The 26,743-nt window shown below is 33.3% G+C and overlaps 1 protein-coding gene across 6 annotated transcripts in view; it reads left to right on the top strand.

Annotated features, from left to right (window-relative positions):
* The window catches only part of LOC124369236 (CLIP-associating protein 2), a 192,551-nt gene that overhangs the window by 5,163 nt on the left and 160,645 nt on the right, over positions 1 to 26,743 (top strand). For all 6 annotated transcript variants that reach the window (XM_046827116.1, XM_046827120.1, XM_046827121.1 and 3 more), the window contains exons 2-5: positions 1,299 to 1,578; positions 11,859 to 11,964; positions 12,407 to 12,578; positions 22,364 to 22,561. In XM_046827116.1, the coding sequence (XP_046683072.1) occupies positions 1,354 to 1,578; positions 11,859 to 11,964; positions 12,407 to 12,578; positions 22,364 to 22,561 (701 nt within the window). In that variant the 5' untranslated portion in view covers positions 1,299 to 1,353. The remainder of the gene's footprint in view (positions 1 to 1,298; positions 1,579 to 11,858; positions 11,965 to 12,406; positions 12,579 to 22,363; positions 22,562 to 26,743) is intronic.

The following is a 26,743-nucleotide window of genomic DNA, read 5'->3' as shown; positions in this document are numbered from 1 at the left end:
CTGTTGAACTATTAACTATGGTCAATTCCTGGATAGTTTTTGGTACAAACAGGAAACAAAATGCCCATCATCAAATTTGGAAAAATTGTAGCCAGACAATTTGATGGGGAAGGGTGACAACATATCAAATGCCAGCCCATACAGAAAGAAACCCACACTTTTCTTAAAAAGGAATATTACGAAATTTAAACATTGTTATTGATTTTGTTTTTTTAAATAATAAATACAGTAAATGTTCTCTATTGTGTTTTGTTTATGTTTTTATTCTGGCTTTTTTTAGGAAAATCCCATTATCCGGATCGTGTTTGTTCCCAATTAATTTGGATAATTTGAGCTTTACTGTATTAAAATATTTGTTTCAGGTTTTTAGTGAAATTCCGCAGCAGTGCATTTATTTGAAAGTTACACCACAAAAAAAATCTTTTCGAATTTTTAAATATTTCATTTTAGTACCAATTTACCACCATATGATTGTGTTCAATCAGTTGTTTCAAGTAATCAGCAGATTCTATTTCTGTTTGTGTACAATTCTGTTATATTTGATATAATAATATGTTGTAACCTCATTTTTACGTTGCTATTTGAGCTTTGTATGTTTAAGAAAATACTGACAATATGTAATTTTATATTCATATTTTGTAAATAAAATAATTGTTGTGCATGATTATAATAATTAGTGTCTACATACACAAAACATTAATTGAGTGCTATTTAAATACTTATCCTGCAGTAAACAAAAAAACACAATTAAAAAATGTAAAATCTCCCTATTTAAGGTACTCTTAAAAAAATCCTCAGTCAAAGGATTAATAACTGACTGTATCAGCTCTCTCCAGAATGTTTTTGTTTTTGCCACTGTCAAACTTAATACTTTACTTGCTACAATTATTTATTCTTGGGTTGTTTTTTAGTGTATTCCACAGCAATCTTAGAAAGCTAGTGTACAAGATGTAGTTCTGTAACAAATATAAATGTGATTTTATATTTTTGGCTTTGTTATAAGTAAGAACATAAATAAACATTATTTTATAGACATTTTTAAGGTGTAAACATTTTATACGATTTTATAAAACTGAGTGGTGTTGAACATTTGTGAAGTTGTTAATGTTTACTTACATGTGAAATGTTTGTTTAAATATCTTGTAATGTCTTTCATCAAGTTAATTTAATTCTCTTAAGATATATATTGAAATTGAAAAGGACAAGATTGAGTGTTCAAACATTATGGTTACTTTTCTAAATATGTTTTAATTTCTTTTATGAGTTTTTTAAAACTGAAAAATAATTGGTTGTTTTAGATTTTGATGGAGTAGTTGAAGATATAATAGTTAGTTGCCGTAAAACTTTTAGAAAATGGCTTCCAAGAAAAAGGAGGACATCCCAGTAACAAAAAATGAAAAAATTGACCGTTTCGTGGCACTCCTACCTAAGACTTCAATAAACAAAAAGGCAAATGAACTGGGCCCGGAACTTATAAAATTTTTGGTAGAAAACCCTGATGCCATAAACGACTATCCTGATGCTTCCGTGTTCACAGAAAGTTTGGGAGCATGTATGGTCTCCAACCAAAATCCTAAGGTAATATAATTGATTATTCTTACAATTATATGCTTGTATACACTGTTATAGGTCCATTTAGAATCAAATAACACATAAATGAAAAATTATAAAATATTTAGGGCTTTACAATATTATTATGTTTATCAAATTTTATATACACATATATATATATATATATATATATATATATATATAAAGGCATCCCTTAATATGTATATATATATATATATATATATATATATATATATATATATATATATATATATATATATATAAATAATTATCACCATTTAAACTGTGATCCATTTGTATTATTTTATTTTCTATGCATTGCTTTTAGAAAACTGGAATAGTTTGGCTAATTTAAATTGTTTGAACAAGCTTTATTTGTAACTAAGTTTAGGTAGTGTATATGTACATAACTCAGCAGAGAGTGGTAATGAATCTGTACTCTAAATTTAAAAGTAATTGCATAGTGAGGTTAATTAACTTGACAGAGTTGAAGCAAATGGAAGATAAGATATTTATTGGTAATTTTTTTTTAACATATAAATGCATCGACAAGTTAATCAAATTCTTACATGATTGTCTATAAATAGTGTTCCAGACACAAGCTGAGACTGAGCCTAAGTATTATAAATAATATAGCAATGAAGGGTGACGACAGGTATTAGGGACTAGAATAATAAATCAATAAATAATGTTAAAAGTAAAATTGCAATGTAACTACAGTTAAAATGATGGTTCAATTTAAATTCAGATTCTGAGGCGAAAGATGTACTAAAATAATAATATAAATAACTAATAATAAATAACAGTCTTCAAGATAGTAACAGGCAAGTATAACTAAATAAGAAATGTATGGCCAATTAACTTCAAATCACAATTAAAATTTCCTATAACTAAGTACTCAAAATAGTATTCAGTTGTGACTATGACATGCTAAATTATTTCCTCCTTCCTCCACATGATACAAAGAAACATATACATTTTCATTTTCTAATGAAGATTAGCAAACATGTTTTGAAATGTTGTAAAGCCTTATGCCCATAATTATGTAGCCTGACAGGACGTAATCTTACATTCTGTAGGTTTATTTTGACCCTATTCCTAGTAGTAAAACCATTGCACATACCTTTTATGGTTATAATTATTTTCATTCTTAAAAGTAAATACAATAACAATTAAAAGATATATACTTTAACAACAGTCAATATTTCTTATTGGACAAAATCAGCCTACAGTGAGCTAGCCCATCTGCTTTGGAGATTGATCTGACTACTTTCTTCTGTATTAATTGCGCTGCCCTAATTTTAGGTAAACAACTCCACTAAATTAGACCATAAGATACCAGAGATTGAAAAAGTGCTAAATAAGTGGACCTAACATATATCTCTTCACAAAGTGAGTTAACCTATGATAAAGAAAATACTGTTCTAGGTAGCCTAGTGGTGAGGTGGTCGATGTGCGGGACCATGTCAACTTTTGGTCTAATAAAACTTCTAAAAACTTAACATTTGTACTTTAGATGGAAAGCTACAGTAAAATGTCTAAGGCTAATAACATTTTTAGTCATCTCATTATTAAAAAAAAAAAAAAAAATGTTGGCTGCAAACAAATCTTAGACAGTATTTAAAAGTGTAATTTACTTGTAAAGTTAATATATTAAGATCTAAACCATGCACTAAAAAAGTTGAGTGATCATCATAAATTGTTAAGGGTTGTTGCTAGTCTAGATATAAGGTCATGTCATCCCTGCCTGCTCTGGTTGGAAAGGCTGGTACAGGTTTGGCTTCCCCTCCTTCCAAAGAGACATAGCTGAGAATAATGCCCAAAATCCTTACTCATGGATCTTTTAGGAGATGACCCTAAACCTTACTCCTCCAAAATATCTTATCACTCTGGAAGCAGCGCAAAGTATCTTGTAGGCCTAAGTGCAATTTCTAAGAGTCTTTTCCTAAGAGGACAACAAACACCTTGTTGTTAACACACCCTCTCACACGTTTTACAAGTTCGATTTTTCGCCCGAGTTAAAGATATATTCACATTTTATTTTACCGGCACACTGGAACTGGAACCAAAAAAACCAACTACAATATTTCCTCTGACACTCGAGCCCTCCAATTTTATTAGTTACACTTCTTGGGCAGGCTCCGTAGTTCCAGATAGCATATTCTGGTAAAGGAAGAGTGCAGACCTGCTGTCTGGTTAACCGAGTATTGAACCTGAGAGAGCCACAGTACTTATTTCACAGACTGGTACCCAGAAGAGAAATTTATCTTCATGATACAAGACAGATAACCAGCTTCACTTTCCTTAGAGGTAGCTGGAAAATGGCAGGGAAAGTTTTTATACTTTTGAAAAGGTTGTTCAATGTCCTCGCCTGTGATCTAAAAACACTTAAAAGTGACACTTTTGAGTGAAGGCTTAAGGAACATTTGTATAATCCTGTATTGAATTTACAGTTGCTTTAACCCTATAAGCGCTACTAGTTGTGATTGCAGTGCATAAGAGCACTGCTGGAATGAAATTGTAAGTGAGCTATCTGCATACTCAAGTCATCAAGTCAGGATAACTGTGTGATCTACTCTCGGACGCAGAAGTTGGTCTTGGAGTTACAAGTTCAATTTTTATGCCTGATGATAGGGAATTTTGCGGTCTTGTGTACACTTATGAGATTCACTGGTCAGAAATAAAGCTGGCGGGAAGGGCGACCTTAAATTAACGGTTGTTGGCTTGAGTGAAAATTGATGGGAACAGTGTATTCTTATACAAGTGTACCAGACCAACACGCCCATTTTTGTCTTTACTAGTAGAGCCAAGCAAACAGCTTGGCATGGCACTGAATTGTTCTATGCTCCCGCACATCAAAAGTAAAGCTGTATCTTCAGTGTGATTCAGTACATGCGTCCTAAATGATTATTAATTTTTTACAACCTTAGTTAACCTGGCAGCTTGGATAATCAGACTTCTACTCTATACATATACAGTGTTGTTTGTGAAAGTAACAGATTTTTTTCAGACATTTGCCTTTGTTCAGTGAAAACAATGTCAAATGGTCAAGAAATTCTATTACCTTTACAACCAACTGTTGATAACAAACTAAGCAAAGAGTACTTTGTTGTACTTAAATTATAAATCAGTGTTATTTTCCTAAGATCTAAAATTCTTTAGATGTCTTATACTAATTTTATCCATGTCAAAATTCCAATTTATTAACTTTTTCTGCCACCTGCTCACTAGTGTATAGCTGTAGTCTTATAAATATTTGTTTATTTTGTAATGGATTTTCTGTTATTGATATAAAAATACATAGTCTTATTTGAATTTATTTGTGCATTTAAATCCCATATACTATAGAGCCACATGTGAAACTCACTGACTGACTGACTCAGGTATGCAAATTCTAAGCTACTTGTATAAGTGCAAGATACACAATATTTGGTAAGCAGGTAGCTTTTACTGTGTAACCACTGGGAGAAGTCTGAAAACTGGAAAAATTGTACTTTAAAACCACTCAAAGAATTTGCAAATTTTTGCACTTCTCATCCTTGGAGATATTTCTGTTAAGCCCAATAGGTTTGGTGACTTCTTGCCCTATCTTCATCAATTTGGCTACAACACATTTGAATTCAAACATATTGTGTTTTGTCTTGCATGACTTTTTCCAAGCCCGATAGCTGCTGAATTGTTGGTTTTAGCTCAAATATAATTTTATTACCTATTAAGAAATGGAATGCCAAAAAATTGCTATTAAAGTACAGCAGAGCAGGTCTAGCAAGAGCCGTGGGCCAAAGATGCTCAGTAGCCTAGAGGTCAGATGTAGGAGTGGGGGTAGCAGCCGGCTCAGTTCATTGCTGTCAGGCGTTGGAGTCGTGTCGTTCCGTTGTGCTGACATCTAGCGTTCACGTGGCCGTGCTGTCGTTGTTGTAGGTGTTATATAGTGGTTGTGTTATTGTTGTTTGTACTCATATTAATATGGAAGCTCAGCAGCATCGTAAACTAATTGGTGGACGAAAAGTATTGCATAGCCAAAGTCGAGAAATCATTGCAAATGTGTACAAATTTATGAAACGTGAAGCTGAAACTGGAGCTGCAATACATTTAAAACTAATTCAATGTCGTGTAGCGGAAGCCACGGGTGTATCACTGACGTCTGTAAAGAGAATTATTGCAGAAAGCAGAACTGTTGTTCAGACTGAAACCCAGTTTTAAACGCCAAATAAAAAAATACATAGAGTAAAGAACAAAACGGAGTTAGATGAGTTTGATTTGTGCATTGTCAGGCGAACTGTAAATGAGTTCCACAAAATCAATGGCGAACGACCAACAGTAAAAACTCTATTACCAGCTCTCAGAGAAAAAATTAATTTTACAGGGAGTAAATGGTCGTTAGGTAAGGTTTTACACAAGCTAAAAACGATTAAATAGTTCTAGGATTTTATATAGGCTAGATAATATTATTTCGTCATATATAGTTTAAAGCCATAGATGATGTAATTACTAATATTAATATTAAGGTATAAGTAGTTATGACTGAGGTTAGAATGTCGTATCTTTGAATAGTGGTTGCTTGTGAGCACGTCGGCGCCGCTCAGCGAGGCCAGGCGGCTCAGTGCTTCCCTCCCTCTCTCCCCTCTATGCCCTACTCCACTTCCCCTCTCGCGCCGGTCACGGCTCTTGCTGGACCTGCTCAGTTATAATTACTTTAATGACATTAGTAGATTTTGAATGGATGGGAGATAAAATGAAATAGATTGATTTTAGAACTCAAATATTCTGGATGTATAAAAATGATAATTTACTATTCCCATTGATTAGAATGTGCCTTGTACAATATTAACCTTTCCAGCGTTATTGACGCGGATCCGCGGAGGGCCACTACAAGCTCAAAACGTTGTTGCCGTGGATCCGCGTTTTTGCATTCTTTATTTTCTTACTGCTATGTTAGTTGAATATTTTGCTGCTAGGTGGTTCTAGTAGTCATGCGACATACAGACGGGTTGCCCTGCCTCGAATTCTATTACAATGGGAGTGACAGTGGCTTCTAATTGGCCAAACACTGTCTAGCGGGCGTGGCCCCGCGCGTTTCACAAAGTCATTGACGGGAGCTCCCGTCAAGGCATCTAGCCAGTTAGTGAGAAGCGTCCGGTACACGCACATGTATTTCGGTTATCGCTAATTTTCTGTTGTGTCCTATTCTTTTTAAAGTAAATTATTCATATTATATACAGCAGTGTCCAGTGTTTATTTACTGTTTTTTTACCATTATTCGTGTGAATGGCGAATCCACAAATTTTTCGATTTGGTAATTCTGAGCAATTACTTAGTCAACCCCAAACTTTTTCATATTTTACTACGGTCATAAGGATGTTATCAGAAAGCAAGAAATATAATTCAAGCCCCGCAAGGCCGTCCTACAGTTTGCCGAGCAATAAGAAGGTTCAAAGTCCACGCGTTATCAGTGGCTTGCGAGAGACGCGCGGAATGCCAGTTGTGACAGCCCGCCACCAAATAAACACTCTTTTTCTACTTATGTATTTTCTAATTTTATTAGTTTGTAATATAGTATATATTTATCTGTAAAACTGTGTTTCATTCCCCTATTTACTGAATAAATGATAAAAAAAATTAGTGACAACTACACTGCTATTCTACGATATTCTCAAAAGTTAAAAAATAGCCTAGGAAATCCAAAAAAGGGCTAAACAAATTTTATTTATTGTTAAATAACTCTATTTTGACATACAGAAATGAAAATAAATTTAACTTTACACATTGGAAATTTAAAAAAATTGTAACTTTATCAAGGATCAGGCCTAATTTTTCATGACGCTTAAAGGGTTAAGTCATATGGAAAGTGAGACAACTCTACTACAGCCGTATTGGTTGGGACAGAGGAAGTTTTAGTTTGGTTAACTAGTAATTCTTGTCATTTAAATCACTTCATAAACTTAAACTTCTGGTCAAAATGTGACGGATATGATAGTGGTAGATAAGGGCCGAGCTTATTAAAGAAAAAAGCTTCCATCTTAATTAGATCACATCCAACAAATATTTTTTAGCTTCTGACCCAATTTTACCTCCGCTAAATTTATTCCTCTGGTAAAGGTAATTTATTCCATTCAGAAATAAACCCTCTGTACTTTTGACCTCGAGTTATATTAATCCTCCCTCCTCCCCAGGAACCTCCTTGTATGCCCTGTGAGGTAGGTTTCTGGGTTAACACGTTAGCTGCCACGCCGACCCGATCGGGTCGGCACAGTTTGTCGCAGCAGAAACATCGGCCGACCCGATTAGGTTGGCGGCGGGATTTTACAGGACTTCAGTAAATCGATCTGTGACGTTTATCAATGGTCGTTAGCGACTATTTTAAGAGTCATAATATAAGAAAACAATAGTATAAATGTTATAGAATATTAGTTTTGTAAATAAAAAATTTGTATTCTACAAAAATACTGTCGGATAATAGATGATATTTTGCCGACCGATCGGGTTGGCACATTTAATTTTTTAGTCTGTACACCGTTATTTTGCTGAAATATGAATAAAATTTGAACCCAATTGTAATATTTTTTGCGGAACATAATAAATATAAAACTATATATGTGTCAGAATATTTTTTTAATGTTACATGTTATACGTTAAAAACTACTTTCACAAAGATCCTTCCTATTTATGTAAGTTCTTAAAACACTCTTTACAAAGAAATGGTTTTGCAGGACATTTTTCACAAAATGTAGTAATCTTCTTGAGATTCTTGGTTGCTTTCCGGTCTCCAGTTCGTGAAGCTCTGGCATAACAAACTTTGCAGTTTTTTCGGGCTCTCCTCTTGTTCTTCCCCTCGCCTACAAATATTGCCGTTTCGGATAAGTGGTGATGTCCAACTTGTTTGACTGGCTCGAGTTGTCCATTTTGCAACCCTAGAAGTGCATACACAATTTTCTCCCTGAAGGTCGTAATGGAGTAGAGATGTTTGTTTTTATTTTGAGAGTTGACCACCGCAGCATCCTTGTAGGCGAACCAGGCATTGACGACCGCTGTACCCAGCAGGAACTCTTCTGTGACTTTATGATACCATCGCATAGATTTTCTGATAGCTGTGCTATACGATGACATCTGGTCAGAAACATCAATTCCCATCTTCGCCTTGTTGTATTCGACGACCACAAGAGGTTTGAGAATGGGTTCGCCCTGTCTGGTTTTTTCCCAGTGTCAACATAATCAGCAGGATGTTTGGTCGACATCATTTTCACTTCTCTTTTATCAAACCATTTGGTGTAAACAATACCACTTGGGTGTTCTAGACAGCTCATTTGACCCTTCAGATTCAACTGGTCATCGGAATTACCAGGAATGGTTTTTTTGTGAGGGAACCAGGACCTGTTGCTGATTACACTTCCGACGAGGTGAGTGTTCCTTGCTAAAAGCATGTGGGCAAGATCGACAGAGGTGTAAAAATTATCGACATACAGGGTATGCCCTTTATCTAGATAATCTCTCATGAGATCCATGACCACTGATGCTGCTAATGTCAGGTTATCTTCAGTTTCTGTCCCGGCGCCCAGTTAAACTTTCATCTTGTATGTGTAGCCAGTAGTGTCACATATTTTGAATACCTTAATCCCGTACTTGTGGGTTTTATTGGGTAGGTACTGGCGAAAAAGAAGTCTTCCTCTGAACGGGATCATGCTTTTGTCAATCACTACATCTTCACCGGGAGTTTTCTTCATCTTGAAAGAGTCGTTTAGACGATCGATAAGTGGAGATATTTTACCTAGACGGTCATCTTGTCTTATGTTCAAGTTATCATTAAAATGCCAGAATCTTAAAAGCAATTGAAAGCGGTTTCTGCTCATTACTTTACCAGCAACAGAATTATTATACAGCAAGTTTTTCGACCAGTAGTCAGTCAGCCGTGGCATTGGCACTAGCCCCATCCATAATAAAAGGCCGAGAAATTTTTTCATTTCATTTGGATTAGTAGGCCGCCACTTGCGGAGTCTGCTACTACGATTCAATCTCAGTGTACTTAACACCTGAGCAGCATTCCGATTAGTTTCGTCTACCATCATTTGTATCAGATCATCAGATAAGTATTCATAAAAATATTCTTCTGGTTTCGCATTTTGGGGCAGGCCAAAAGCAAAGTTTGATGTTTCGTCAAAAACAATGTGTTTCTGTTTACCTTCAAACAGCTGCCATTTTTCAAGTTCATCTTTTTTCATTTGGGACCTTTCCTTCTTTGTTTTCAAACTTTTAAATTTTTCTCCTAAATTAACAGTGAAATCTTCTCAATCTATACCTTCAATATTTACAACTTCTCTTTCGACATTTTCAATATTTACATTTTCACTTTCACTCGATACAATCACATCTTCAATAACAAAATCAATCATTTCATCCGAACAATCCATACTCTCTATAATACCAACTTCATTGTCATCGGATTCACTGCCTGGCACTGAGTCATCACTAGGGAGGAAGTCGGGGTCTTCGTCCGTATCGCCCATCTCACTATTTAAATTACTGCCCCAACCATCATCACTTACACCATCCATATTTGGGTCAAATTCACTAGAAGGGGCTTCGATTGCTCTTAATATGTCATCACTGTCTAGATCGTCACTCATGATTAACTAATCAAACTTCAGCAGAAAGAACAACAGCTCGAAGTAGACTGCGAAAAAGCGCCAAACTGACAATAGAAACAAGAAAACAAACTCACGTTTGGCTAAAAGGCGCGAAACAGCTGGTGGGATACTCGAGAGTCGTTGCGTAAGAACAGCTGACGCGCTACCAACCTCTCAAACGAAATATACGCCAGTATACACGGGCGACCGATCGGGTCGGCAAGTTTGTTTTTCAATCAATATTCGTTAAAAAATATTGATGCCGACCCGATCGGTCCAGAATTTTAAACGATTTATTTTAAAAGTTTTAAAGTATATATTATTGTCATAGTGTATAATAAACATAAATAAAGTAAAAATATCTAAAAATAACTAACTGTTAAATTTGGCTTTACGCCGAAAATTTGAAAATATGCCGCTGGCCGCTAACGTGTTAAACCCCCATTTAAGGTAAACACCCGGTAAACTCGATCCTATGATGTGAACAAGTCCTTTCAAAATACTTACCTCACTAGTCTACTTATTCTCATAATAGATGCAACTCCCTCCTGAAAAGAAACCCCTGTTCTTTTAACCCCCAGTAACCTTACCTCCCTGAGAATGTCTCTGGTATGTCCTGATTGTACCTGGGCGAATTAAACGTCCTGATCAACTTATTCAACTGACAAAGAACTTCTGTCTTTCTATCTAGTACTCTTCAGCTAATCTAAACACCTTGTTCAAACCCCCTGTTTAGTCATTTTGCAGAATCTGATCCATTTCCAGATATGCTAGAAAATTTAAATATGGCACAATTGTAGTTTAGACTGTGTAATTGCCAGAAAACATCTGTAAGCTGGTCATTTTTTAAATTTTAAACTGCTAAGCACAAATCAGAATGGTTGATCAGTGCAGTCTTTTTATCACAGACCTGTTACTCAGAAAACCAGGGTTATTAGCTCAAATCTGACTTTAGAATCAAATTTAATTTTATATATAATATAAAAGGTCACTTTATGTTGTATCTCCAATGGTTAAGCCACAAAACACACTCAAAGTCAAAACTTTTCTTGAATCCAGAAAAGTAAACAAATTACAATTACTTTTACCTTCCAGACAAATCTAAATCTCCGAATTCAACTCATTGTCAAAATTTCTCTTATCTTCAAATTTAAGCAACAGGAAACACGCACACCCTAGTGAAATGAAGGCAAGTCTGTTAAGTACTGACAAGAAGTATTAATTTGTACATCTTGTATTTGGTGGCTGGTAATTTTATATTAATATTATCAGCATATAAAGTAATTATACTTTTACTATTTGATGAAATTGTGTTCACATAGAAAAGTATCATGTTTCCCAACTCCTTGAGTCATTGTTATTAAAATTAACCTTACAATTTACATGAAGTTGAAATTCTCTTTTTAAAAAAAGAAAAAACCTAACCTTTTATTGAATTTGAACAAGGAAATATGCTTGTTCATCCATCACTCCTACGTTCTTGGTAACAAAGAGATTTAAAAGAGGTACTATATAACTATAACCCTACAATACTACATATTGTGAATAATATGTTGCTTTCAGAGATAAAAGTAATAATGTTACATTACAAAAATAAATTAACAATTAAATTAATAAAGTTATAAATATTTTCCTTTATTGTTACTGATTATAAATTAATTTCAGGTAACACAATATGGACTTGAAGCACTCATATTAGTTGCAGAAGCAATGCAATCTAAATACAAAAATTATTATGGTGCTGTTCTCCACCATGTGCTAACTAAATTAGGTAAGTTCGAAACTTGTAAGAGTACATATATGATATTTATGATTGATAGGATCATAATTTGTAGGTTTTACTGCTATAAATCAAGAGTTAATAAAATTTCCAACAAGATATAATCCAATTGGAATCCAATTATTGAAGAAAACTTTATGGATTTTATAAAAACCACTGAAATATCTTTGTTAGACGTTGTAATTTCCAGTATTTCAAGATAGGCTTGTAAATAAAGCAAAATATATAGTCCAATTTGTTTTATCATTTGCTAGTGAAAGATCCTCATACTACCACTATTTATGTTTTATAAGTAATAATTCTATAGGAGTTTAATGATTTGAACTTTGTATTTCTAATTTTTTGTTTACAAGTGTTTCTGTATTGGAATGGGTAGAAATGAAATTAATTCCAAAGTAGTGATCTTGTATTGATTACAATGTTTGGTTTTCAGGAGATAGTAAGGATTACCTCAGAGAAAAGGCGAGAGCCTATCTGTTAAAAACAGTAGAGGTTGGAGCTCACAACCCCAATAATTTGATTGAAAAATTAGTTCCCTTGCTTCATAACAAAAACCGTGATACGTCCACTGAGTCACAGAAGGCCATTTTAGAAATTCTCATGATGTAAGTATCAACACTTAAATTGCATGGTTCTATGCATGTATATGCATGTAGATATATATGTGAGAGAGAGAGCAAGAGAGATACAAAAATTCTTTAATACTGGATTACCACCAGGCTGACGAACATAGAGAATAAATCACAAATTTTAAAGAACTGAGAAAATCCCTAAAACCATTATTTTTGTCTAAAAAATCGCATTATATTAAATCAAGAAGTAATTTGAAGATACAACTTCTTGGATCAGAAATCCATTAATTCCAAACATGATATGTTAGGCTATATGAACATGATATGTGTAACTGTGAATGCAAATTGACAAAGTGTGGGCAAATCATGTTGCCGAATTGTCTATAGAGTGTGTTGACAGCACGTGGTTTCTAACGTGTGTGGTGTGATCGAAAATTTGTTCCTCCTATGTTATATTAGAAGCCCCCTCCCCCCCATATACATAACAATCTAATGGACGATTATAGTCAGCCTATCAATTGTTTCAGTTTGGCCTGTGAATGGGTACTCCTCACCAATATCTGATTGGTTGTCAGATGACATCGGTCAAACAAAGTAAAAGTGAGGTTATATTTTGGTAACATGATCATATACAAAACCTAACCAAACAAATACTATCCCTAGTCTGCAGATGGATAGCTAAATTCTTTTTTTTTTACTTTTTATAAAAGGAGAGACTAATCCCTTATTTTGCCTTGTCCTGCCCATCCTCTTGAGCGAGGATCTGTTCTCTCACAAAACAGTTTATATGGTCAGGCTGGTATTGGATGTGTTCTTCTACGATGGTTAATGGAAAACGAATCGGTTCCCTAATCAAAATTTGTCTGAATGATTTCCTCCCTCATGTGACAATCAGTCAAACAATGTGAACTGTTCAGACCAAATCTTCCAACCAGTCTACTTATTTGAAGACAAGTAGAAAATATTGAAGAGTACGGTAATTGTTTATGTCAATTATGCTCACATTCTGGGTGCAATTATAGAAGGTACTATTTGGTACTACTGCTTTCTTATTCCACAGATTACAAATTACCTGCACTTCAGTAACGTCTATAGCAGATACCTTTCTGATACGTTCTTCACAAATCATTTGGTGAACCTTGTGACGTATTCAGTCCCATGGTACTTCTGTGGGATCATAACTGAAAAGCAACATATCTTCTACGGTTACTGTTTTAATGATTTAATTCAGTTTTACTTCAAACCAAGTAGAGAAATATATATTTAAAATACATAAAGAATTTTAATAAAGTTGTATCTTTTTTACCTCGTAATAAAGAAATTGAGTTTACTTATGAAATTAATAGTATTCGTTATAAACATATTACAACAAAAAAATTACATTAATATTCGGTTGTATCAACTACTAATATATTAAATCTGTAGCCAATGGTAATATATTAATTATACTATTGTTTTAAAAAATAAATCAATAACAACTATTGTTAGGTTTGTATTACAGTTATTTTTATTTGTTTTCTTCAAGTGCCCACCACAAATTAACCACAAAAGAGCAGTTACTTTAATAAAACTAAGGCAGTAAAAAAAAATTGAATACTCAGACATCAATGCAATTTTGTTACTTAATTTTATGCCCTGATTAGAATTTTAAAATTAATTTTACTTATTTTCCCTGGTAAACGTATGATTATAAATATGATGTATTTAATGAGCTTTTTCGTCTCCTTAGCCTACTATTTTAAAAAATTTTTATTTCACAAGGTTTACATGCATACATATACAGGTTGAGGCAGACCACCCGTTCAAAGAAGTTCTCTTTCTAAAAGTACGTTACAGTTGAGACTTTTTAACATATTTCCAATTTTTGAAAATAGTTAAAATTTATGATATTTCAAACTTGAAAACCCTAAACAATTCAAATAGCAAGGTATGACTTCATTACAAATATCAATGTCTTTCGTAAAAACTAAAATTTTTTGTATTTAAAGTTTCTCTTTACAAGGTGTGACTAGAAAATAATAGGACTTATTTTTCACAAATCATTAGGTTTTCTCCGTACACACTCACGTAGGGTAGTTAGGACACTAATGGAGTAATTCTGATTCACTGTCTGCTCCTCTGGCACCCAACTTGAATTTCGATTTTGTCATTCGTGCTTTTTTACCATGGAGAAGCAGGGAGTTTCCAATACATCGATTGACACTTGTCACCGTACACTTGTTGTAACATTACAAATGTTTCACTTACTGATTTTGCAAGTTTTAACAGAAATTTGATATTTAAACGCTGTTCCTTCTTGATACTCAACATTTTTCAGGCACAGAGACAAAGGTTTAACCCATTGCGGAACACTGATGAGCTGGGCTCGTCACGCAGCAGCCGGGCCTAATGATGACGAGCTCAGGTAGCAAAAGCGTTCTGCTTTTAAGTTTCCCTCCAAATAGTTCTATTAATGTCTGAGAGATCGGGCGATTGTCTTCACTTGTCAACTAAGAGTGTATAACAACGGTCTACGTTTAGAGTTTTCAAAAGTTTTTATAAATATCCTACAGATCGCAGTTGTATGTCGAAGTTGAAAAATCATTCATATGAGTTTACTCTCTGCTTTTTAGCGCTTCTGATTGGGTGTTTTCCTCAGTTGTTATCATAATACTTTTGAGGTTTGTGACACAGAACTAAACGACGCAGACGAAAATGTTGGCAGGTTTAGTCTAGACAATGGCCCGGATGTTGTAATCGCTTCGCCCGAGCTGCTTTATTTAGACTATGATTCAGACATCATCCCTGCCACCCCGGAACCTTGCTCGCGTATTATCGTTCCTACATCACGGATACCCCAACAGGCCCATGTTACATCTGAACGAATACCTTCCCAGCTGAATTTTCTGGTTTACAATAGCGAGCGACACGATGTGAACTTAAATCTATTGTTTTCCAAACATAGCTCTATCCTGGAACTGAAGTTTTCTACTACCCTTAAGGCTTCTTCATTTATTGATTGAACAGCATCCATGGTTCGTTGCATCATGTCCTCTCGAGTCATGAGCCTGGATACATAAACCAAGTTTTTTAACATTCCCTACAAGTAGTAGTCCATTATATCCGGGGATGTGTGTGGGTAGGTGAGTGGTCCACCTCTCCCAATACACTTTTGAGGATATTCCTCATCAAGAGTGTGCCACACTGCTTCACAGTAGTGGGTTGGTGCCCCATTGTTTATAAACAACATTTCTTAAATATTTTGTTCAAGAAAGTTTTTATACAATCAGAATATTAGGCAAGTGAAAGTTGTACATATTTCTGTCCAAGTGTTGCTAGAAAAAAAACGGCCAACAATTTGATTACCAGCAATACTTCACCAAGTATTGAGGGTCTAGTACGTTTGGTCTCTTATCTCTCGCATTGAGTTGGAATTCTCAAAAGCAAAGAATCTCATGACGATTCACTTCTCCATTGCTCCGGAAGGTTGCTTTGTAGCACCATAAAACCTTGCAAAGATATTTTCATCTTCAGACCCAGAAACAAAAGTTTATTCTTAGAATGTAGTCATCTCTTTGTAGCTAATGATGTAGTGAAATCCAGTATGGGTGCATTTTATTGTCCACCATCCTGAATAAAGAAAATCAAACTTAAAATACACCAAATTTTTTAATAGAGCTATTGATAATTATTGTAATGAAAGTCATACCTTGCTATTTGAATTGTTTAGGTTTTACGAGTTTGAAATATCTTAAATTTTAACTATTTTCAAAAATTTGAAAATATGTTGAAAAGTGGCAACAGTAACGTATTTTTAGAAAGAGTTCTTAGGTAACCGTGGATAAAAATTTGAATTTACTAAGATGAGGTAACAATAAAAAAAACCGTGAAACCGTACAAATTTGACATTTTAAACCATTCTGTGTACAAGAAGGAAAATAAATTAAAACTTTTATTTCAAAATTATCAGTGATTAGAGACTTTTAAATGAGGTACTGCTCGATCTACTTTTAAATTTGAAAATCTATCAAAAAGACTCCTATCTCCCCTCCCAAAAGTGCCGTTGTGACTATTTTTGGGTGTTAACATATATTTTCCCGTTCATTCTTTGAGGTCAAAATATGGTTTTCGTTTAAAATGAGAAGGTAGGTTTCGCAGTTCAGCCGCGCTATACATTGCAGATAGGTGGTCTGCCTCACCCTGTACATATATATACATATCTTTAGTACTTGTCTGTTTTGTATGAAAAAATGACTACTGTTACACTTTAACAACAAAAAGAGAACCATAAGTTTAATAACTCAGTTAAAAAAAAACCGAAAATAACAGTGTTAAAAGTCATTTGCGGACCTTAAAATATTGACTGCGTATGTAAAAATGAATGTATATCATTAACTCAATATCAATTAAAAAAGGTAAGTAGTGTGACACTTGGAGTGGAACTATAAAGGAGGATCATAACTGATGACTACAGATTAAATTTACCAATCCAAACTAAGCAATTTATTTTGCTCATTGGCCAATTTTTATATCCATAATTATAAATGTGTCTGATATTTATCTGTAAACTCATTTGTATGCAAGTTTTTTACTATAAGAAAAATACTTGTAAGTCATAACAATAATATAACAATCAGCATGGTTTGTTGTATTTGGTTCTGATATCAACAGTTTTGTGATAGCACAATCGTGCCCAAAGGGGAAAAATTAAAAGTAATAACTAATACAATACATTTTGATTGGTTAACACAGTTCACGACGGCGGCTTACTTCCGGACTTTTTTTATTTGCTGTGGAGTTTTTTGATAATAATGGCAAAACACTATAATATCTCATTTTTTTACTTTTAACAACTTATTATAAGGAGAAATGTTTGTAGGTTTCGCAATTTTTGACAAAGAACTTTTTTTAACGTGTTCTTCAACATTTCCCCATGTACTCCAAGGGCTACATAAAAATTTGTTTTTATCTTAAAAATTAAGCAATTGTGTGCCTGACAGAGTACACAATTGTTTAAGGTATATATTTAAGTGTGGGATCACATTTAACAAACCACCAAGGCAGGCAAACAACAAAAACAGTAAGGAAATGCATAGCAACGTGTACCCCATTGGGCGCACAATGCATTTACGAAAAATTTGGATACACAATGGCAGTGTGTGTGTGTGCGTGCGTGCGTGTGTGTGTGTGTGTGTGTGTGTGTATTTATTTATTTATTTATCAATTAACAAACAAGATTGATCAGCTTAAACGACATGGCATGGCCTAACTTGATTGTCGTAATAACAATTTAGGCCATTTTATCAGCTTTCTCTAAAGAACTCTTAATTTTGATCTGCTTTTCTGTAACCTGCATATTCTAAAATCCTGCTCCTACTGGTATTTTAGATATAAAAAATTACTTCGAATAGCCAACAACAAATTGCTGCTGCTCGGTCAATCAGGACATCTTCCGGGAAGTGAGTGTAAGTCAGTCTACAGTGTTGGTATATCGGTACTTGGTGCAAACATGCTAAAGAGCTGATAATACAGAGTGATTGGTCACTGTCTAAATGAAAGGAGAATAAGCAGGGTACTCAGTGAATTGTGCCAGATAAATCTGGTCTCTGAAGTTACTTTCAACCAACAAGATATGTTATCTATATAAAAAGTGTAAAATTTCTATCATTTCATTATCCTATCACATATATACACACAGTGTCCCACAAAGAGGTTTAAACGTTTAATTTTATATTACTTGCCCATTTATGCACAGAACATTTTCAAACTCTACACAATAAATAAAGTAGGTTTTAAAAATATTGTGTGGAAATTAAGGCTCCCTAACAATTGTAGAAAGAAATGATGACATATTGAAAAGTTTACCATTTTGCTTCCTATAAAAATTCATTTCTTGAATTACCTGATTTGATCATTGCGTTGCAGTTTTAAAGAACAGCTGTTAATAACGCTCATTGTTGAAAACAGTTGTTTGATTCAAGAATATTGCTTGTACTATAAAAGCATAACCTAACCTCCTCCATTACAGGTTTTCCAATTCTTTCTTAGCTTCTTTATAATTTTATCTTATTAAATCAGAGTTAGCGTTAACGATTAAAAATTTCATTTTGTCAAATTAACATTTCATTTTGACGAAATCATTTTCATACCATTTTATATGTGGCTTCCTGTTTCTTTTTTTCACATTTAAAAAATGAAATAGATCTATTTAGTGCCCATAAGCGCAAGTCTAGAAATAAATTTACAGTTGACATTAGAATTTATTAAACTCTAGCTTGTTAATGTTGCTTAGATACACCAATAATGAGTCACTATAAGCAGATGCTATAGGCCTAACTTTGTCACAAAATATCGTGAAAACTGCTGTGATCGGTTACATGCATAATTGGCAGAATTTTATTCAATATGTGTTGAAACTATGTCAATGCACTATGAACTGTGCTTGTAACTTAATCTATGCCTGCAATTTGATTTTTTAACAATCCTTGTTGCCCTTCACTGTTGTGAAGCGAAGTAATTTCAATTCATAAAAAGTAGTAGTTTTTATGTCCTTTATTAGTGCTAAATTAAATCATTTTGAAAAGTCAAGTATATTCTAAGTTTATGGTCCAACTCTGTATGAGATCAAATGAAAAGTTAACATTTGATATTAAAATACAAAGCAGCATTTCAAATTATGTTCTAACAAATGTAAAGAAAATAGAAAATGAATTGTTTTTTCTATTCATTAAAATGTTGATAATTTTATGTGTTGTATTGAATCACCTTTATTAAAGTTACTTATTGTTTTTTACATTAATTACCTCCAACAAATAATTAAAATAAAATAACAATTGATTTATTTTCAGCCACAAAATTAGGATCTCACATATCACATAGTATATTTTCTTGCACTTTGTCTAATTTACGCTAGAAGCAAAATATAGTGAAAATAATGCAATTTTCAAAATAAATAATTAATAGAGATTTTAGTGATATCAAGAAAATAAGAATAATAAAAACCTAAGAAAAGATATGCATATATACAGGGTGATTCAAAACTAAACGGCAATCTCTCGAGAGCTTATTCTATAGCTAAAAACAAGTAAAAAAAGTTCATATAACCATATGCCCGGAAACGCTTCGTTAGCGAGTTACGCCTAGCGAAAGATTTCGCCCGGATTTCAGAACCCTTGGTGAAGTCAGGCCGTATAAAAATGGTAAAGGTAGTTACAAAGATACAAATACGATTGTTTTTTATGTTTTTATATCTGACAAATTTATTAAAATTCGTCCCAGAGCTGTAAATGCAATACTTTCAGAGATATCTTACATAAAACACAAGAATTGGTGCAAAGAAATAACACATTTTTGTGTTTAACTTAAGATTACTTCCATAAATGTTAAATAAAGGTCATTTTTTTCTTAAACAGATTTGTAGAACATTTAATTCTGAAAAGATTCATGTGAATTACTTAGGAAAAAAATTAATAATAGGTATTGAAATTTAGCTTTATTTAAAAATAAAACAGACGCACAAAAATGCATATTCTTATCTGCATAAAATATTAACTAATGTTTAGGTTGTGAGTAACAGCTGATCATTTATTCAACACTTTTTATCGTCATATTTCCTTTGCAAAGGTTGGCAATATCAGCTGATCAACAATTAAGTTCATGAAGTAATATTTGAATAACCTTTATGGAGGTTTTTGTATTGTGGCGTGTGAAGATTGTATTTTGTGAGATCCTGTGATTATTTGGAAATATTTTATACAAGTGTATAAAATATTTTATTAAATATTTATTTTTAAAATATTTTATTAAATATTTTTATAAAAGTGTATGTAATTATCTTAGTAAATAATGGCAGATAATGTAAATGGTATGTATTCGTTTGAAGAGTATACGGACATGATACTGATTTACGGCAAAGTTAACAAGAATGGTTTAGCTGCAGTTCAGGAATATCGTGATACTTTTCCACATCGAAGAACACCTGATCGCTAAACATTTGAAGCTGTGGAGAGACGACTTAGAGAAACTGGTAGCTTTAAACCGAAGCGAATAGATACTGGTCGTCAACGTAGCGCAAGGAACTATAATAATGAACAAGCAATAATAAATGCTGTATAATTATCACCAACCACAAGCACCAGACGATTATCACGTCAGTTAAATATTTGCCAGTCAAGCGTATGGCGGACACTTCATGAAGCACAGTTGTACCCATTCCATATAACACGTGTTCAAGACTTATTACCGCAAGATCTTAATAAACGGAAGATGTTCTGCCGCTGGTTAAGAAGAAATTGTTTACGACATCAGTATTTTCTTCGGCGTATTCTCGTTACTGATGAATCCTGTTTTACTAGAAATGGAATTGTAAATTTTCGTAATACCCATACTTGGGCGTACGACATCCCACATGAAACTGCGACGAGGCATTTTCAACATACATTTTCAGTCAATGTATGGCTTGGTGTTCTGGGTGATAATTTGATTGGTCCATTTTTCCTCCCTAATCGACTTAATGGAGTAGCGTACTTAAATTTTTTAAGAACAAACCTGCCTACCCTCTTGGAAGATATTCCTGTTCAAAACAGAATAAATGCATGGTTTATGCACGACAGAGCACCTCCACATTTTTCTAATGATGTGAAAAACTATTTAAATGATACATACGGTAGACAATGGATTGGTCGAAATGGACCAGTAAAATGGCCACCACGTTCTCCTGACCTCACGCCAGCAGACTTTTTCTTATGGGGTTGGATGAAGTCAATTGTTTATTCAAAACGGATTAACACCATAGAGGAGTTACGTAATCGCATTACAGAGGCGGCAGAAACTATCAAGAATGCTCCAAACGTTATGAAACACGCTAGAAAAGAGTGGATTCGTCGTGCAAAAACGTGCATTGCTAACAACGGAGGACACTTTGAGCAACTATTATAGGTGATTATTACAGTTTTATAAAGGTAAATACATTTTATGTTAATGTTCAGTCTAGAATAAATGATCAGCTGTTACTCACAACCTAAACATTAGTTAATATTTTATGCAGATAAGAATATGCATTTTTGTGCGTCTGTTTTATTTTTAAATAAAGCTAAATTTCAATACCTATTATTAATTTTTTTCCTAAGTAATTCACATGAATCTTTTCAGAATTAAATGTTCTACAAATCTGTTTAAGAAAAAAATGACCTTTATTTAACATTTATGGAAGTAATCTTACGTTGCACCAATTCTTGTGTTTTATGTAAGATATCTCTGAAAGTATTGTATTTACAGCTCTGGGACGAGTTTTAATAAATTTGTCAGATATAAAAAACATAAAAAACAATCGTATTTGTATCTTTGTAACTACCTTTACCATTTTTATACGGCCTGACTTCACCAAGGGTTCTGAAATCCGGGCGAAATCTTTCGCTAGGCGTAACTCGCTAACGAAGCGTTTCCGGGCATATGGTTATATGAACTTTTTTACTTGTTTTTAGCTATAGAATAAGCTCCCGAGAGATTGCCGTTTAGTTTTGAATCACCCTGTATATATATATATATATATAACATTTAACAGTTAATAGTAATAACAATTACACTTGACAGATATCTCTTAGAATTGAACAAAGCTCAAGTTAGTTCAACTAGAAGAAAATAATACAATAGCAGTCAAAAATAAAATCATTTGTATTGGGTCCAGTAAAAATCAGTATGTGAAAAAGTGAACTTCAACAAAAAGTATATTATCAGTAGCATGTATAATCATAGACTCTATTGCATGTTTTATTGGAGAATTACATATTACAGGGTAACAGAAGTTTACAAAGTGATTATCTGTATTTTTCCTTTTTTAGATGTAAAAACAAGAAACTGTCGGCTAATCTCTTAACTGATCTGGCCAAGACTGAAGTGAAGTGTCTTGAAGGCAACTTAAGGGACGAGGCAACGGAAATACTTATGGATATTGGTGAACGAATCGGCAGACTTAGAGTGGCTGATATTTTGGAAGAGTCTGTTAGAATGTCAATGTTCTCTGCACATCATGTGAAAAAGTAAGTATGACTTAATTACACATATTGAAAGTAAAGTGAAACATGCTTATAATGTCCCCCACACACAATGTTTTGCCGCCTATAATGTATATTGTTTCACAGAATAAAGCCAGGCTATTTTAATGCAAATAGCCCGCTTTGAAGTTCTCTGCATGTAACATTTTTACGCTTATACAGTGCCTGTTTTGACATACTTTGATCGTTTGTAACTTTTTTATCCCGCAAATCACTGTTTGCAGCTATGCCTGTTTTTTACACTTGACATGATGGAAGGTTTTGGTGGAGGGGCAGTGGGATGGGAACTAGACTATGGAAAAGTGGAGAGGGACGTGTTGGGGGTGTGTCGTTATTGGTATCGCGTTGCGTCATGAGTGGTCAAGAGCTGGTGTGCACTAGAGTGAAACCGTGAACTTCTCAGCACTTTCCTTTTGCCCTCATTACATTTCCCAGACAGGAGAAAACTTGAAGAATTGCAAAAACATTGATTTTGAGGGGCAATAAACAGCACAACTCATGTTACTCTAATGAAAATCCCATGACTACCATGGTAGTCTTCCCTTTCATAAGCTCTCGAACCATTCACTTGCTAGAATTAATTAAACAGATTCCAGATCGATTAGACATTGGTCAATTTAAAAAACGATTTGATTCCAAACTTTTCTTGCTTGGTTCATTATTTTCAGAATTTGAATCAGATTCTCATTTAACTAGTAATTGTATAGACGTATTTAACAAATAAATGACAAATCAACAACTGATACCTCTCAACTGGGACATGTTTGATGCTTGTACAAGCGCATTTTTATAAAGTGGCGGTGCTCGCTATGCGTTGACGGATTTGGTTTGAAAATGTAGCGCTGGAATTGCCATACAAATTTCAAAATAGTAAAATTTGTATAACCTATTTAAAACAGCTGATGCCTTTCAAAATACAAATTCTTAGTTCCTCTCGGCTTGTGCAAGCATACCTATAAAGTAATCGTGCTCGCTTATGCGTTGAGGGATTACTTTGAAAAAGGTACTGTTGGAATTGGTATAAGAACGACTAAATAGTTGGTATCATATGCATTTTTTTATAACTATACCAGTTTTTTTTGTTATTTGACCTTAAAAATTTAAACAGACACCATTTTGAAACGGGTAAAAGGATTTTGGTCATTTTCTTTTCAAAAAGGTCTACCAAATGTTAATACAACTCTTACGTTTCATAACTTAATCTTAACTAGTTCAAAAGATATAATTCTTTTATAAAAAACATATACAGATAGACGGAAAACTAAAGGTTTTAGCACCTTCATATGAACTTTTTTGCTCATTTCTCTGGAGGATAGAACAAAATCCCAAAGTATTGGACCACTTTTACTGAACACCCTGTATAGTTAAAAATAGATTTTTGGCCAAAAAGTACAAATTGTAGAATCAAAAATTCTAAGCAAAAAACATTTAAATGTAAATGGTTATGAACAAAATTGGACACAAAGAGAATATGACAGGCAATAAAAATGACAAAGCAGAAACAATACAGAGAAAAGGGGGCTTTACTTATTGCCTCGTAATTCTGTGCATGGAAATAATAAGTGATATATATATATATATATAGTAGTTTTAAGTTAAAAATCTTTTTCTAAGGCATATAAATTGCAAGAATATTTACTTTATTCTCAAGCTGTGGGAAACAATACTTTTGGTGATATTTTATTGATTATACCATTAATAAATTGATTAAGCATAAATCGATTCAAACATACGAGGTGTGCCTAGAAAATAACTAGACTGAGGCTGAAAACAATTTTTACTTACAGATATTTACTATTTGATATTATTCCCTTCATTGTACATCCCTCCTTGATCTCTACACCATTCCATGCAACTTTTCTACTTTGCATTACAATGCTGCAGATTATTTTCCGTAAACCTGTTAATCGCTTTCATCGCTTTTTCTTTTACTGCTTCAACAGTATCAAATCTCATTCCTTTCAAAGCTTATTTGACTTTAGGGAACAAAAAAATTCACACAGGACCAAGTTGGAAGAGTAAGGTGGATGATCTAAGAATCAAAGCTTTAATGTCATTAAATACACAAGTGTACAATAGACATTGTCATGAACATAGTAAACATGTATTATAAATAAAAACTATATTAAAATACAATTATTTTCCTTTAGGTGGTTGATGTATTTGTAATCTGAAGATAAACATGTTAAAAGTTAAAAGTGATAAACTAAAATACATAATTTATCAAAAACAGGAAAAAACAATTAAGTACCAATAGTAAGACAAAAGACCTTCAACACTAACCTTAACATTAAAACAATTACTGCTTAAACACATTTATAAATTAATAATAAAGTTAAAAACTGATACAATATTTTTGTTTTTATAACAAAGTTTACAGTTTACATTGATGAACTTGAATCACAGTTAGACAATAGACAATCTTTTATGTAAAAAAATTAATAAAATAGTGTAACAATGGTAAAAAAAACCAAACAAAATGTATCGCTAAGCTACATCATGCTTAATTTAAAAAGTCGCCTATATCTAAAATGTCTTCTACATTGTAGATACAGTTCTTTATCAAAATTAGTTTTTTGTGTTTCTTGAACAAATTGACTGGCATAGTTTGAATGAAATTTGGTAGTACGTTATAAAATTTAATCCCTTGGTATTGGAAAATTTCTGAGTTAAACTAAAGATACACTTGCTATTAAGCAGCCTATGCTTGTTTCTTTTGTCATGATGTGAACTGCAGCTAATTCCTTAAATCTATCTAAATTGCTTCTAACAAACATTAAAATGGATAAAATATACATGGATGGCAATGTTAGTACACCAAGTTTCTTAAAAAAGGTTTACAATGCTCTTGACTAGAAATGTTACTTATAATTCTAATGGCCTGATTTTGTAAAACAAAGAGTCTTTTATCAGATGGAGAATTACCCTGTATAGAGATTCCATAGTTTAGGCGACTAAAAATATGGGCATAGTAAACACTTAACAATACATCACAGAAAACATTATTTCTTAAAACTCTTTAACAGGAACAAACCCTTAGCTACTCAAGTTGCAACATAATCGGTATGTGTAGACCATTTTAGATTGTCTTGTATATTTATACCCAAGAACTTGGATGTAATATCTTGCCCATTTTTACCAATGTCAAAAATTGGATCAACAATCTTATCGGGATTTAAACATAATTTATTTGCTGCATACCAGTTCACTATTTCATCAGTCATATTGTCCAATAACATTTGATTTTCAACTTTAAGTTTACTAAAAACATTGAGACCAAGGTCATTAGCAAACATGTAGCTACCAACGCAGCTCGGCTATTTATATTGTCAGGTAGGTCATTCATGTAAAGAATAAAAAGAGTAGGACCCAAAATGGATCCCTGCGGCACACCTTAAAGGACTAACAGAGTTTTAGAAAAACAACCATTATAGTAAACTGACTGATAACGTTCACTAAGGTAAGATATAAAAAAGTCTACACTAGTGTCAAAACCATAGACTACTAAAAACTAAAATTTTATAAACTAAAATGGTATGGTCAACAGTGTCAAAGGCTTTTGACAGATCAAAAGATCTAAAAATAACACTATTCTTAGCTTCAATGTTTTCAAGACAATTATTTACAACATCCTAAACAACATCAATGGTGCTTCGATTTTGTTCTAAAACCAATCAGCCTCTGAAAACACACGATTTTCTTCCATATAATCAGATCAAAGAATTCTTTATTGTTAATTTCTTCAAGAAATAACATTGCGTCAAGCTTAAAATGCAATACATTATAAAAGTAAAATTGTACATTACAAAGTTGAGTCTTGCTTTACAAAGTCTTGTTTGAGTCCTTTACTAAGTCAAAATATTCATTTATGGTGTAGAAGGATTGCTGCACCAGCCAGTCTTTAAGTTGATTTTTGAGTTGTCTTCCAGTAAGATTCTTCAGAATCAGAGGGAGTGAGTTGTAGATCTTGCATCCATTGTAAGAGGAGTTTTTACTGCATTTAGTGGTGTGATGTGCTGGTAGAATATAATCTTTAACTCTACGAGTGTTGTAGTAGTGTACATCACTTGCTCTTGCAAAGTGTATTTGGTCTGTGTACATGACCACTGCATGTATATACAAAGACACAACCGTCAGTAGTTTAAGTGATTTATATGCACTTCTGCA

The sequence above is a fragment of the Homalodisca vitripennis genome, chromosome X (assembly GCF_021130785.1).
Source record: "Homalodisca vitripennis isolate AUS2020 chromosome X, UT_GWSS_2.1, whole genome shotgun sequence".
In the NCBI taxonomy this organism is placed as follows: Eukaryota; Metazoa; Arthropoda; class Insecta; order Hemiptera; family Cicadellidae; genus Homalodisca; species Homalodisca vitripennis.
The sequence above is the reverse complement of the archived record's forward strand: the minus strand, read 5'-3'. Positions and strand labels throughout refer to the sequence as shown.